Genomic DNA, 16,559 nt, shown 5'->3' on the forward strand with positions numbered 1-16,559 from the left:
CTTTGCTGTGTTAAAGGCATTTTACTGATGCAATTTACCCAAGAACTGTTTGGCATTTGGCATTTGATGTCACTTTGGAGGATACTGGGCAAGATCTAACTCCATTTCACCTCAATGAAAGTATCTTCTACAATCCATAACTTTTTTAACTTCGGCCTATGCTCAGCAACTGATTACAAAACATTTAGTTGAGTTGCTGTACCAAGCCAGAAGTGGGAGATCTGTAAAGTTGTGCCAATAAGCAACTTGATCAAGAATGTTGTCAATATAATAATGTATATAGTTTATAGAACAGGAAGAGGAGTAGACCATTCAGCCAACTGTGGATTATGATTGCCTGTTACTCGCCCTATTCCCATAAACCTGTATGTCATTGCTCATCAAAAATCTACCATCTATACCATAAATGTACTCAGACTGAGCTTCCACAGCTGTCTGGGATAAAGAATTCCAAAGGTTCACAACCCTGCAAGTTATTTCTCCTCCTCACACGTAAGTGGCATCCTATTAAATTTATGTTGTGTTCCCCCAGTCCTAAGTTTGCCAAGTGGGAATTACTTCCAAATATCCTATCTATTCCTTCAAGTATTTTGTAAGTTTTAATAAAATCACCACCATGGTTTTCCCAATCTCACTTCACAGGACAGTCTTGTCATCCCAGGAACAAATCTGACGAATTTTCATTATACTGCCTCTATGGTAATATCTTTCCTGAGAGACTATAACTGCAGAGTATTCTAGGTGCCAGCTAACCAAACTCCTGTACATTTAATACAAGACTTCATTGCACCTGCATGCAAGTCCTTTTGCAAAAAGGCAAACATTCCGTTAACTTTCCTAATAGCTTGCTATACCTTCATTATCAAATTGCCGTCAGTGACTCATTGATCAGACATCTAATTCGCTTTTACATGTCTACACTTTCCAATCTCTTTCCACTTAACCTGTTCTTTTCCCACATTATATTCCATTGCACATTCTTTTCTATTCATTTAACCTGTCCAAATCCCCCTGAATCTGCTTTACGTCTTTCTCCACGCATACTCCCACATAGCTTTGTGTCGTCCACAAATTTGGAAATATTAAATTAGGTCCCCAATTCTAAAATCATTGATTTGGTTTGTGAACAATTGGGGCGAAGTACTGATCTGTGCAATACCCCACTAGTTACAACCTGCCAACGTGAGAATGACACATTTATTCCTACTGTTTCCTGTCTGCCTTCCGATTTTGTTAATCCACACCAGTACTTTTAATTGCATGTTTTGATTTTTTTTTTCCAACCAGCTTCCCCTGGAAGACTTAACAAAAGCCTTTTAAAGTTCGAAGTAAGCTACACTTATTGCACTCTATCAATTTTATTGCTAGCATCTTCAAAGCAGCTAAGTTTGTCCAACACCATTTGCCATTTGCAAATCCATGCTGCCTATGGCCAGTCAGATCATGTTCATTCAGTATCTTTTTACCCTATCCTTTTTAATAGGTTCTTGCATTTTCCTGCCAGTGATGTAAGGCTGACTGTTCTGTAGTTCCCAGTTTTTTCTCTCTCTCCCTGTGAGTGACATTTGCTACCTTCCAATCTGCAGGAACCATTCCAGAATTTAGTAAGGTAATCAAGAACGCATCAACTATGTCTGTAACCACTTCCTTCAACACTCTCTGGGTTGAAGACCATCAGGTCCTGGCAGATTTTTCAATTTCAGCCTAATTACTTTCTCCATTATAATCTTAATAATGCTCATTTCTTTGAACCTCTCATTCTCCACTTGAATTTCTAGTTTTAGGAGATCCGTTATCTTCCTCGATGAAAGCAGACACAAAGTAATCTTTTAGCTTCTCTGCTACTTCTGTTGCCTATTATAAATTATGTTCATTTTTGTTTTAGACAATCGTTTCCTTTTTATATACTTGAGATTTGAATTTTTGTTTCTGCTCCATTGTATTCATATTTCAATCACACTTTTCCTTTCAGTTCCTTGGTCCTCCTTTGTTATATTTTATAAACCTCCCAGTCCTCAATTATGTTTTCTAACAGCTTTATAAGCCCTTCTTCTTTAGTCTTGTGTACTACAGTGTGGAAACAGACCCTTTGGTCCACGTAGTCCATGCTGACCATGTTCCTAAACTAAACTGGTCCTACTTGTCTGCATTTGACCTATATCCCTCAAATCTTTCCTAATCATGTACTTATCCAAATGTCTTTTGAATGTTGTAACTGTACCTATATCCAATACTTCCTCTGGCAGTTCATTCCATACATGAACCAATTTGTTTAACAAATTAAAAAGTTGTCCTCATGTCCTTTTTTTTTGTGTGGTAAAAACTTTCTTTTCTCGCCTTCAAAATATGTTCCCGAGTTTTGAACTCTCCCTCCCTCTGGAAAAAGATCCTCACTATTCACCTTATCTATGCCCCTCACAGTTTTATAAACCTCCTTATAAGGTCACCCCTTAACGTCCTAGGGTTTCTAGTGAAAACAATCTCAGCCTGTTTAACCAATCTTAAAACTCAAACCTCCATTTCTGGCAGAATTCTGGTTTTAAACAAAAAATTTCTGAATCCTCTGCAATTTAATAATATCCTCCAGAAGAGGCTTCACCATGTCCTGTGCAAGCTCAACATGAAATCCCAATTCCTATACTCAAAGGTCTGAGAAATGAAGACCAGAGTGCTAAAAGCCGCCTTAACCACCCTGTCTAGCTGTGATGCTAATTTCAAAGAATTATGTAGCTGAATCCCAAAGTGTCTCTGTTCTACAACTCTATCCAGGTCACGCTCATTAATTATAAAAGTCCTGTCCTTGTTTGTTTTTTGGGGTTTTGCTCCTTGAAGAAATGTATAGGTCTAAGTCTTTGTAGACTACCAGTTGCCTATGTACAGTCATGCCTTTTAACATACTTTCTCAAACAGCGTCAGCTAATTTGTGCCTTATGCCTTCATAACTTCCTTTTATTCAAATTTAACACCCTTTTTCGCGCGCACTGTCGCCCGCGCTCTCCCCCGCTCTCTGTCGCCCGCGCTCTCCCCCGCTCTCTGTCGCCCGCGCGCTCCCCCGCGCTCTGTCGCCCGCGCGCTCCCCCGCGCTCTGTCGCCCGCGCGCTCCCCCGCGCTCTGTCGCCCGCGCGCTCCCCCGCGCTCTGTCGCCCGCGCGCTCCCCCGCGCTCTGTCGCCCGCGCGCTCCCCCGCGCTCTGTCGCCCGCGCGCTCCCCCGCGCTCTGTCGCCCGCGCGCTCCCCCGCGCTCTGTCGCCCGCGCGCTCCCCCGCGCTCTGTCGCCCGCGCGCTCCCCCGCGCTCTGTCGCCCGCGCGCTCCCCCGCGCTCTGTCGCCCGCGCGCTCCCCCGCGCTCTGTCGCCCGCGCGCTCCCCCGCGCTCTGTCGCCCGCGCGCTCCCCCGCGCTCTGTCGCCCGCGCGCTCCCCCGCGCTCTGTCGCCCGCGCGCTCCCCCGCGCTCTGTCGCCCGCGCGCTCCCCCGCGCTCTGTCGCCCGCGCGCTCCCCCGCGCTCTGTCGCCCGCGCGCTCCCCCGCGCTCTGTCGCCCGCGCGCTCCCCCGCGCTCTGTCGCCCGCGCGCTCCCCCGCGCTCTGTCGCCCGCGCGCTCCCCCGCGCTCTGTCGCCCGCGCGCTCCCCCGCGCTCTGTCGCCCGCGCGCTCCCCCGCGCTCGCGCTCCCCCGCGCTCGCGCTCCCCCGCGCTCGCGCTCCCCCGCGCTCGCGCTCCCCCGCGCTCGCGCTCCCCCGCGCTCGCGCTCCCCCGCGCTCGCGCTCCCCCGCGCTCGCGCTCCCCCGCGCTCGCGCTCCCCCGCGCTCGCGCTCTGTCGCAGTGTGGACTAACGTCTAGCTAATCCTTCTTCAGAAGATGTCGTGTAGTTGTTCCATGACGTCCTTCCCCCGGCACCAGGGGGACACCATAGCACCCTAAGGTCACGTTTACTGCCACAAAAAAACTTGTTTAATCACTGTCAGTGGAAATCAATATAACCGTTGTTTATTCTTGCTGCTTTTTCATGTGTTTTGATTTTGTTTTTTTGTTAATGCACTAAAGATTGACAGGCAAATAGTGATCCAGTATTTGACTAGATGGAGTTCATAATGTGGATGTGATTGCAGTGTGTGGAAAGTGGCATTTGAGGCAGAATGTTGGACAGCACCCTATATGATGACATTGGATGAGTTATTCAGTGCCCTTTGAATTAATGGACGTCGGAAAAGATTCCTATCCAACTATTATTGGGACATGTATGATTTGGAGTATCTAAAGGCGTCTGGAGATGAGAAGCACTGTTTTTATTATTTTGATTTTTCACCATCTCCCACCAGCTGTCTGTTTTGAAAGTTAAGGTTCATTCTTCAATTCAGATATGTTTATTAACTTAATAAGCAGAACCCGTGATTATAAATTTATGATGCCTGCAAGAGACATGGACTGCATTTGGTCAGCTTTCACTAATGCCAGAGAATATGACTGCAGTTTTATTGAAAATATTAAAATAGTCTTTTTTGCAATGCATTAATAACTCTTGGTTATATTACAGTTCTTTAGTTCTTCAGGACATTGATCGGCAGAGCACTTGTGAACTTGAGGTAGATGCTGTTGCAGCTGATATAATAAATCGTTCTGAAATTGAAGGTAACTTTTTAAAATTCTGAGATTAATGTTAATGTGTTTTCTAGCATTCTTCTATGCTAATCTCTGTGAAATTTGTATCTTTATGAAACAATTTTATGCTGAATGTGTTTGATATGCAATAGCTGGTCATAGAGCTTTTTTGTGAAATGTGGGTTACGAATGAGTGATGACCTTCTAGAGATTTCTAAAATTATAAGAGGCATGGATAGGGTAAATATCCAAAGTCTTCTCCCTGGGGTGGGGGAGTTCAGAGCTAGAGGGCATAAGTTTAGGATGAGGGGGAAAAATTTAAAAGGGACCTGAGGGGCAACTTTTTCATGCAGAGGGTGGTGTATGTATGGAATGAGCTGCCAGACGAAGTGGTGGAGGCTGATACAAGTACAGCATTTAAAACTCCTCTGGATGGGTATATGAATAAGAGAGCTTTAGAGCGATATGGGCCGAGTGCTGGTGAATGAGACTAGATTGATTCGGGATATCTGGTCGGCATGGACAAGTTGGAGTGAAGGGTTTTTTTTTGTGCTGTACATTTTTGACTCTATGACTTGCCTTCAGTCACCACAATCTCAAATTGTTCAGAAATTGAAGGTAATTTTTTTAAAAACTGAGATGAATATTAATGCATTTTCTACTATGCTAATCTGTGAAATTTGATTTATGTTGAAACAGTATGAAATTTGTATCTTTATGAAACAATTTTATGTTGAATTTGGTTGATGTGTAATAGCTAGTCTCACAGCTTTTTTGTGGAATTTGGATGTCATTGGCTAGGCCAACATTTTAGAATCGTAGAATCCCTACAATGCAGATTGAGGCCATTTGGCTCATTTGAGTCTGTATCAACCCTCTGAAGGGCACCCCACCAAATCCACCAGCCTTGGTGTGTTGCTGCAATGTATTTTGCAGATACAAGTGGAGAGAGTTCCGTCACATTCCTGACTTGTCTTATTCAATGTGCACAATGGTTGGGCAGATGAGTTACCACAGAATTTCCAGTCTCAGCCTGCTGTTTCAGTTGCAGCATGCATATGACTGGTCCAGTTGGAGTTGACGGCCTAGTGGTATTCCCACTGATCTGTTAATCCAGAGACCCACCATGTTCTGTCAACCCAGGTTTGAATCCTGCCGCAGTAGGTGGTGGAATGCAAATTCAATGTTGTTTTTTAAATATCTAGAATATAAGAGTCCACTGATGACCATGAATCCATTGTTGATTGTCAGAGAAAAACCATCTGGTTCACAAATATCCATTTTAGGAAAAAAACACACAGTAATCTGGTTTACTCTTAAATGCCCACTGCACAATTAGGGATAGGCAACAAATACTGGCCTAGCCAGCAATGCTCTTATCCCAGAAATTAATTTTTTTAAAGTTGATAATGGGAGATTCAGTGATGGGAAGACAGAGGGATGTGACTAACTGGACCCCAGCTAGTAAATGTCACAGGAAAGTTAGATTATTTCTCATTGACATTTGCATGGTGCAAATAATAGTATTTGTCACCTTTATTAGCCCAAGCCTTGACATTTGTACAAGTCATACTGCCTATGGACATGACTGTTTGTTTCAGTATCTGAGAATTTGCAAATAGTGCGAAACATTGTGCAATCATCAGCGAACAACCTCAACAATCTGACCTCATCTTGGAGATAAGATTATTGATGAAGCTACTGAAAGTGGTTGGCCTACCTGAGGAGCTCCAGCAGTGATGCCTGGGATTGCTATGACTTTAGAATTTTGCATCAGCGTCTACTGAGGAGAAGGACATGGAAGATTTAGAATGTTGGAAAGTGGATGGTGACATCTTGAAAAATCTCCATATAGCAGAGGAGGTGCTGGATGTCTTAAAACGTGTTAAGGTGGATAAATTCCCAGGACCTGATCAGATGTTCACTAAAGATCTGGTAAGATAGGAAAGTGATTGCTGGGCACCTTGCTGAGATACTTGTCAGTGATAGTCAGAGATGAGGTGCCTGAAGTCTGGAGGTTGGCTAACGTGCTGCCACTATTTGAAAAAGGTGGTAAGGAAAAGCCAAGGGACTACAGAATAGTGAGCCTGACATCTGTGATGGGCAAGTTGTTGGAGGCAATCCTGAGGGACAGGATTTATATGTATTTGGAAAGAGAAGAAGTGATTAGGGATAGTCAACATAGCTTTGTGTAAGAAAAAAAATTTACCAAACTGGATTGAGTATTTTTGAAGAAGTAATGAAGAGGATCAATGAGGGAGGAGTGGTGGATGTGATCTGTATGGACCTCCAGTAAGGTGTTTGACACAGTTCCTTATAGTAGACTGGTTAGATCTTATGGAATACAAGGAAAACGAGCCATTTGGATACAGAACTGCCTTGAAGATAGACAGGGTGGTGGTGGAGAGTTGTTTTTTCAGATTGGAGGCCTGTGACCAGCGGTGTGCCACAAGGATTGGTGCAGGATCCACTGCTTTTCATCATTTATATGAATGACTTAGATTTGAACATAGGAGGTATAGTTAATAAGTTTGCAAGCAACACCAAAATTGGAGGGGTAGTGACCGTGAAAAAGTTACCTCCCAGAGTACAATGGGTTCTTATTCAGATGGGCAGGTGGGATGAGGAGTGGCACATGGAGTTTAATTTAAATAAATGAGGTTCTGCATTTTGGAAAGGCAAATCAGGGTAGCACTTATACACCTTTTAATGGTAAGGACTTGGAGTGTATGCCCAAAACGTCGATTCTCCTGCTCCTTGGCTGCTGCCTGACCTGCTGGGCTTTTCCAGTACCCCACACTTAGCTTGGGGAGAGTTGCTGAACAAAGATGTTGGAGTTCAGGTTCATAGTTCCTTGAAAGTGGAGTTCCAGCTGGATAGGATAGTGAAGAAGGTATTTGGTATGCTATTCTTTATTGATCAGAACATTGAGTATAGAAGTTGAGCAATCATGTTGCGGCTTTGCAGACATTGGTTAGATCACTTTTGGAATATTGTGTGCAATTCTGGTCTCCCCCCTCTAGGAAGGATGTTGTGAAACTTGAAAGGGTTCAGAAAAGATTTAGAAGGATGTTGCCAGGGCTGGAAGTTTTGAGCTATAGGGAGATTAATAAAATTATAAAATTATCTCTGACTTTTCTTCTGTCACCACAATCATCTTCCTTTGTTCTAACTATGAAGGTAACCCGTCAACAGTTTTGCCCCTCTTTCCCATTATCTCCAGTTTTGCTAGGACTTCTTGATGCTGTAACTTAGTCAAATATTGCTTTGATGTCAAAACGTCAATCCCCTCCTGAAGTTGAACTCTTTAGTCCATGAGGTGAAAAAAAAATGACCCTGACAGAACCCAAGAGTGTCAGCGGACGGGTTATTCATTTGCAAGTACTACTTGACAGCACTGTCGACAGTCCTTACCATCTCTTTGCTAATTGTGAGTGGACTGAAGGGGTGGAAATCCAGTTTGAATTTGTCCTGCATTTTGAGCAGGACATACTTGGCCAGTTTTCCACCTTGTCAGTAATAGGCCATCATAAGGATTAAGTGCTGTATTTAATTCTTAAGTTGAATACCTACATAGTCATAGGAATGTACAGCACAGAAACAGGCCCTTCGTCCAACTCGTCCATGCCGACCAGATATCCTAACCTAATCTAGTCCCATTTGCCAGCACTTGGCCCACATCCCACCAATTCCTTCCTATTCATATACCCATCCAGATGCCTTTTTAAATGTTGAAATTGTACAAGCCTCCACCACTTCCTCTGGCAGCTCATTCTATATACACACACCCTCTGCTTGAAAAAGTTGCCCCCTCATGTCCCTTTTATGCCTTTCCTCCCCTCGCCCTAAACCTATGCCCTCTAGTTCTGGACTCCCCCCACCCCAGTGAAAAGACTGTCTATTTATCCCATCCATGCACCTCATGATTTTATAAATCTCTAAGGTCAACCCTCTGCCTCCAACGCTCCAGGGAAAAACAGCCCCAGCCTCTTCAGTATCTCCGTATAGCTCCAAACCTCTAATCCTGTCAACATCCTTGTAAATCTTTTCTGAACCCTTTCAAGTTTCACAACATCCTTCCGATAGGAAAGCGACCAGAATTGCGCACACTGTTCCAAAGTGAACCAAGTGTCTGTTGTAATACACAGCTGGGGTCCAGTTGGCTTTGGAACAGGAATGTTTGACTATTTTCCATTTTTTGTTTTTAGCTCAGATTGGCCGAAACCCTGGCTTGCAGGCCATCTGGGATGATGAGAAACAGCGTCGTCGTGAGAACAATATGCCCTCTCAGATTGAGTCACCTGATTCACAAGGTAACTGTTTTACAGCTGCACAACTTTCTGGGACTAGTTGTGGAAAAGGATAAGCCTTCCACTTAAATTTCAAGTTCTTAATTGGAGAAAAGCAAAGTTTAATAGTACGAGACAACTTTCAAAAGTTGATTGGAGCAGACCCTTTGCAGGTAAAGAGATGTCTAATAAGTGGGAAGTTTTCAAAAGTGTGATAATGAGAGTTCAGAGGCATAACATTCCCTTTAGAGTGAAAGGCAAGACTGGTAAAATTAGGGAACAATGGATGAATAAAGATATTGAAGTTCTAGTCAAGAATAAAAATGAATCATATTAAATTTAGACAACTGGATTCAAATTAATCTCTTGAAGAGTATAAAGTGCGAAGGGCATTTTTCAGGGAAAAAGAGGGTGTATGAGAGCCTTGATAATCCAAGGAGATTATACAAGTGCAAATAAGAGCAACGAGAGAGAGAGAAAAAGGTCCCTTTAAAGATAGAGGTCATCTTTGTTTGGATGGGAGAGATATTAACTGAATATTTAAAGGAATATTCACATTAGTTGTTATAGTGCAGAAGAAATGGAGGCTAGAAAACTAAAACGTATGGATATTTTGAAAACCGTTCATCTTGCAGAAGAGGAAGAGCTGAAGGTCTTAGAAAACACTAAAGAGAGAGAAATCTTCAAAACTTGATCTCGTTTATCTCTGTGTTGTGGGAAGTTAGGGAAGAATTTGCAGGGCCCCAAGCAGAAACTTGTATATCATCTATAACCATGGGTGGGGTGCTGGAGGAATGGAGAGTGGCTAATGTGCCTTTATTTAAGAGGGGCTGTAAAGAGAAGCCTGGGAACTATAGATCTGTGAATATGACATTGGTGGTGGATTCTCAAAGATAGGTTTTTTTTGTGCATTTGGAGACACCAGGAATGATTTAGGGATAGTCGGTGTGGTTTTGTGAAAGGGAAATGATGTCGAACAGACATCACTGAATTTTTTGAGCAAGTAACCAAACAATTGAGGGCAGAGTGGTAAATGTTGTTTTACGTGAACTTTAGTAAAGCTTTTCATAAAGGTTCTGTTAGGTAGATCAAATGTGATTTAGGTGAGCTTACTAGTTAGATATAAAATTGGCTTCATAGTCGGAGACAGAGTGGAGGTGGTGGGCATTTGTTTTGGACTAGAGGCCTTTGACCAATGGTGCTCCACAAGGATCTGTACTGGGTGCACTTTTGTTTGTCATTTATATAAATGATCTGGATGAGAAAATAGGAGGCATGGTTAGAGAGTTTGTGGGTGACATCAAAATTGGTGGTTTAGTGGACAGTGAAGATGAATATCTTAGACTACAGAAGGATCTTGATCAGTTGGCTCAGTGGGTTGAGGAGGGTAGGTGGAGTGTAATTTGGATAAATGTAAGGTATTGAATTTTGGTAAAACAAACAAGGACAGGGCTTGCACAGTAAATAGTCGGTCCCTGAATAGTATTGTAGAACCAAGGCCTTTGCGTTACAAAACCGTAATTCTGTGAAATTCCAGTAACAGGTCGACAGTGGTCAAGAAGGTGTTCATGCTTGTCTTCATCATTCAGACCTTTGGAGTATAGGAGTTGGGATGTCGTGTTGAGGTTGTGTAGGGTATTGGTGTGGCCTCAACTGGAATACTTTGTGCAGTTCTGGTTGTCCTTTTAGAGGGAAGATATTAAACTGGAGAGGGTTTAGAAAAGTTTTACCAGGATATTACAGGGAGTAAAGGATTTGAATTATAACAATAGGTTGAAAAGGTTGGAACATTTTTATCACGTGTAGAAGGCTGAGGGGTGATATTCTTCTAAAGGCTTATAAAATCATGAGGTGAATAGCAAAGGTCTTTTCCCTGTAGGGAAGTTCAAAACTAAGGGGCGTGATTTTAAGGTAAGAAGGGAAAAAATTTTAAAAAGACATGAGGGTGATCTTTTTACACAGTGGAATGAAATATCAAAGAAAGTGATAGATGCATGTACACTTACTACATTTAAAATGCATTTGCATAAGTACATGAATGGGAAAGGTTTGGAGGGATATGAACCAAATGCTGGAAGGTGGGATTAGTTTAGTTTGGGAACATGGTTGGTGTGGACTAGTTGGACCAAAGGGTCTGTTTCCATGCTGTGAATAAAATAATCACATGGGTACTCCGTAAATCAATCTTGAATATAAGTCACAAGAACAATTACCAAAACCATAACAGAAATGTATCTCAGCACATCCAAATCTGTCACTTCTCCCTCTGATATCTTCTACTTGTGTTCGTGCAAAAAGGAAGTTGGGTTGTCGCTGGAAAAATGAGTCGTGTGGGTCAACTCTGATGGAATGACCAGTGAGGAATGAAGATCTTGCGATTTAAGGCGAGCGTCTGATTGCCGTGCAAGTCAAATGATTAACAATGTGCTCAAATTTATTGTTCATGATGAGCAATGATGCGTTGTTACAATAAAAGCAAAGAACAGCAGGTGCTGGAAGTCTGTTACTTTCAGATTTGTGTCAAAGAATCACTGGGTTTGAAACAATAACTCTCTACTAATGTCACCAGACCTGCTGAGTTTCTCCAGGACTTTCTGAATGAGTTGATGCATTAATTTGCATCAATAACTTGCCTTTGACAATGTAAAACAGCCAAAGCACTTCACAGGAACATTATCAAACTAAAACTTGATGCAGTCACATCAGGTAATGTTCAAGACAAGCCAAAAAGCTTTGGCGGAAAGAGTAAGGTTGCCAAGTCTGGCTGGATAACTTCCTGGAGGCTTTATCACAGCCTTTCCAGCTGCAAACATCCTGCCAGTCCAAAGCCTGCCTTCTCTCATCTGTCTTTTCTTTTTTACACAAACATTCTTTGAGCAGTTTAGTTCATTTATTGTGTAGTTTGTCTCCCGGGTTTTCATCATAGCAGTATCCAGGAGTCAGAGTCATAGAAATGTACAGCATGGAAACAGACCCTTCTGTCCTACCCATCCATGCTGACCAGATATCTCAACCCAATCTAGTCCCACCTGCCAGCACTTGGTCCATATCCCTCCAAACCCTTCGTATTCATATACCCATCCAAATGCCTTTTAAATGTTGCAATTGTACCAGTCTCCTCCACTTCTTCTGTCAGTTCATTCCATACATGCACCACTCTGTGTGTTAAAGTTGCCCCTTGGGTCTCTTTTATATCTTTCCCCTCTCACCCTAAACCTATGCCCTCTAGTTCTGGACACCCCCCGACCACAGGCAAAAGACTTTGTCTATTTATCCTATCCATGCACCTCATCATTTTGTAAACCTCTATAAGGTCACCCCTTGACCTCCATCGCTACAGGGAAAACAGCCTCAGCCTATTCAGCCTCTCCCTATAGCTCAAATCCTCCAACCCTGGGAACATCCCTGTAAATCTCTTCTGAACCCTTTCAAGTTTCACAACATCTTTCCGATAGGAAGGAAACCAGAATTGCATGCAATTTTCCAACGGTGGCCTAACCAATATCCTGTACAACTGCAACATGACCTCTCAAATTCTGTACTCAATACTCTGACCAATAAAAGAAAGCATACCAAATGCCACCTTCACTATCCTATCTACCTGTGACTCCACTTTCAAGGAGCTATGAACCTGCACTCCAAGGTCACTTTGTTCAGCAACACTCCCTAGGACCTTGCCATTAAGTGTATAAGTCCCGCTAGAATTTGCTTTCCCAAAATGCACCACCTCACATTTATCTGAATTAAACTCCATCTGCCACTTCTCAGCCCATCTGGTCCAGATCCTGTTGTAATCTGAGGTAACCTTCTTCCCTGTCCACTACACCTCCAATTTTGGTGTCATCGGCAAACTTACTACCGTACCTCTTATGCTCACATACAAATCATTTATGTAAATGACAAAAAGTAGTGGACCCAGTACCCATCCTTGTGGCACTCCACTGGTCACAGGCCTCCAGTCTGAAAAGCAACCCTCCACCACCACCCTCTGTCTTCTACCTTTTTGAGCCAGTTCTGTATCCAAATGGCGAGATCTAACCTTACTAACCGGTCTCCCATGGGGCACCTTGTCCATGTAGATCACATCTACCGCTCTGCCCTCATCAATCCTCTTTGTTACTTCTTCAAAAAACTCAGTCAAGTTTGTGAGACATGATTTCCCACACACAAAGCCATGCTGACTCTCCCTAATCAGTTCTTGCCTTTCCAAATACATGGACATCCTGTCCCTCAGGATTCCCTCCAACAACTTGCCCACCACCGACATCAGGTTCACTGGTTTGTAGTTCCCTGGCATGTCTTTACCACCCTTGTTAAACAGTTGCATCACGTTAGTCAGCCTTCAGTCTTCCAGCACCTCACCTGTGACTATCTATGAGATTAAATATTAATTCCTAAAGGACATTCTTGGAGAATTATCAACCCCATAAGAGGGGTCAGTTTTAAGGCATACCTTAATGAAGCAAAGAGATGTAAAGTAGTGATTTTGGGAAGGAATTCTTGAGCTATCAGGCAGTTGTAAAGCTAACCATCAGTCAAGCAATTAAAGTCAAATGCACACATGATTAGAATTAGAGAGGTACTAATTTCATCTATAAATCTCATAAGTTAGAGATAAGGGTAAGAACATTGAAATGTTTGGGAACACTATTAAATTGAGCATTGAGGCACTGTTTGAATGGGGATCAGTCAATGAATACAAAGGTGATAGATGAACCAGACTTGGTGTAGGTTAGTGCATGGCCAGCAGAATGAGTTATCCTCAGATAATGGGAACATGACCAGAGTGCATTAGAAGAATAACCTGTAGAAATGATCAACCACCTTTCTTGTTCATGTGATTATGATTAACCAACTGGAAGTATTTCAACTCGGTTGTCGGTTCCTCTGAATAAGTAGGAGTTTGGCAAGAGATTTACATGATGCATCGAAACTACCTTCATTAAAGCACGGCTGTTCTGTTGGGCATCTTTTTTTTTTTATTATTGACTAAAGTATTTTACAGCCAATATTGCAACTTTAGATCCCCAAGCATGATCTCAGTGTAGCAATAATATGTCACTGTACAGGTGTGACCTTTTTCTGCTGACACCAATTACTACTTTCCAGTCCCACGACACTACCTGTGTCATCATCAAGCTGTTCCCAGGGAAGCAGTCTTTCCACACATGTCCAGGTTAGGAAAGTGGTCTGTTTATGCTGCCTGACCTGCTGCGCTTCTCCAGCAACACATTTCCATCCCAGGTTAGGAAGGTGGTCTGTTTTGGGTTACACCAAGTTGAGGTGAATTGCCTTTGGGCAAGCTTTTTAACACCGAGATCTCTTGTTTGGAATTGGTCCTCCTCTTTGACTGCTTGTGGATCCAAGGGTAAAATTTGACTGTGGTATTGTATCTCCTGCATGTTGTATACCTCATCTGGGATTTAATAAAATTCGTAACATTGCTGCTTAAAAGTTAACACCATTTCTTTCAGAAAATTCCCCACTTGGAGAATGAACTAAAACCTTAATTTTTTTTTCTCTCTTAAATATCTTCAGGGGAAATTTGATATGGTCTGCAGCTATTTAAAAATGAAAATACCATGGTCAATTCAAAAGGTTATTGATGCACTGAGCTGTTAATCATTCTTAACTAAATTAGGAAACTAAGCTATATAATCTTTATAATAATGCAGATTTAAATAATTGACAAATAAGGCTCCAACTTAATAATCTGGAGAATCATTTCACTGTTCTGAAAGCTGAATTTTTCTTTGAAATTGAGTTAAATCTTTGGGTTTGTTTTCTTCCTTCTAAGGTGTTTCATTCCACATAGTCCCAAACAACAGAGTGGTGAAGTGATCCCTACTGTAGAATGTAGTTGAGATGAGTAATGTAGAAATATGTAATGAGAGGCTAGTTAAGCATGAGAGCCAATGGAATGGAGTGTTATTCTGATTAACTGTTAAATCAGAAAAAATGGGAGGAGGCTCAAATAGAATGTAAATGCTAGTATGGACTAGTTTGGTTGGATTTCCTTTAGGTGTACTGGATGTTGTGTATCAAAAACATAACTGTCAACTGCAGATTCTAGATTTCTTCCCCAAATGATATTTTGATGCAACAAGTTGCTTCTAGAAGCATCTTTTCTTCATTAACATAGACTTGACAGAGCTAATTATATGTTGTGCCCTTTACTACCCAAGAAAGTTGAGGGGCACGGTCATTTTCCTGCTAAGCAAATCTCTCGTCTTTTTCAAATCATCTTTTATTTCATTTTTTTTTGCATCCTTTTGGATAAATGCCTAATAACTTAGTCTTTTTAGTTGAACAGTAGTTATAGAAATGCTGCTTGAAAGTTATCCTGAATGAAGTGAAGCATTTTTCAATGTTGGAAATTTATGCGCTTAAACTCAGTCCCAGTAGGAAGAAATCCACGAAATGGTACAGAAAGGGAGAAACGAGTAATACTGATGTCAAAAAGTATTTGATGATGATATATTTTGTGATTTTTTTTTTCTTCATTTTTGTAATGACTCTCTGATGTGATTTGCAATGATCTCCTCAGTATTATAAATACCGTTTTATGGGAAAATAATCCAAATCCAGGCCATGCAGTATTTTTATTGCAGTTTTTCTTGGGGTGCAATACACAAAGTCTAGTGGCCATGCGATCACCAATATAAGTTTGTTTGACACTCCTTTTGTTCCCTAAAGGGAAACATTCTTATGTTAGGTTTTATGCTGTTATTTGTAGACCGTGGATTTGTACATCTTGCAGAGAGTGAAAGGATCTTTCAACGCAGAATAAAGGAGATCCTACAGCAAAATAACTATTCCGTGTAAGTAGATTCCCATTTCATTTTATTTTGTACATACACCTTTTTATTTTAATACATATTTTTACAAGCTTGTCTTTTGCTGTTTAAACCAGTTTTCTGTCACAATCTGTGGAGGAGAATGAAGAGTTGGAAACACTCCCTTCTAATGTAACCTTGCATTTGGATACATCATCTCCTGATGGCCTTTCCTGCACACCTGCCAATCTGGTTGAAATACACAATGATGAGCACAGTAAGCAATGTTGTTTCTGAGCTGTCATTTATTGTAATTTTTTTTGATTTACCTGATATTGCAAATTCAAGAATTGAGCAACTTCTGTAGTTTTCAAATTAAAGAATGTAGATTAGAGGGACGCAGTTGTTTAATGATTCAGTCAATGGACTGATAATCCAGAGCCCAGTGCTAGTGTTCTGGGACATATTTTTGAATCCCATGACACTGTGGCAGATGGTGAAATAAACTAATTAAATAAAATCTGGAAATAAAAACTAGTCTAATGGTTACCATATAACTTTGTTAATCGTCATAAAAGCAAATACCAGCTGACACACCCTCAAAGCGCACACCATTCACATACAAATCACAGGTGTAGCATACCTAGCTGTACTGCTAGTGACTTAAATCCCATTTGCTATGTTTATTGATTTTTTTTCTTTTATGCTGCTTTGGGCACTACCATGTATTTTCCTGACAGTGTTTCACAAATTGTGCACATATATCTTTCTCCATGCACAACGTAAGCCTTGCAGGAGACACAGCCATTGTAATGTCACTAATGTTCTTAATAAAAGGAAATGTGCCATCCTAACTTAGGCTGGCCTATACGTGACTCTGCACCCACAGCAATGAGATTGAC

At 41.8% G+C, this 16,559-nt stretch overlaps 1 protein-coding gene across 1 annotated transcript in view; it reads left to right on the forward strand.

The window, feature by feature from the left end:
- Window positions 1–16,559, forward strand: part of rev3l (REV3 like, DNA directed polymerase zeta catalytic subunit) — a 198,201-nt gene that overhangs the window by 82,956 nt on the left and 98,686 nt on the right. The window contains exons 6-9 of the mRNA XM_087983923.1: window positions 4,528–4,622; window positions 8,801–8,905; window positions 15,618–15,702; window positions 15,795–15,934. Coding sequence (XP_087840049.1) covers window positions 4,528–4,622; window positions 8,801–8,905; window positions 15,618–15,702; window positions 15,795–15,934 — 425 coding nt within the window. The remainder of the gene's footprint in view (window positions 1–4,527; window positions 4,623–8,800; window positions 8,906–15,617; window positions 15,703–15,794; window positions 15,935–16,559) is intronic.

This window comes from Chiloscyllium plagiosum, unplaced genomic scaffold (assembly GCF_037043375.1).
Source record: "Chiloscyllium plagiosum isolate Xiang-an unplaced genomic scaffold, Cpla_swu_hap1 HiC_scaffold_3, whole genome shotgun sequence".
NCBI lineage: Eukaryota > Metazoa > Chordata > Chondrichthyes > Orectolobiformes > Hemiscylliidae > Chiloscyllium > Chiloscyllium plagiosum.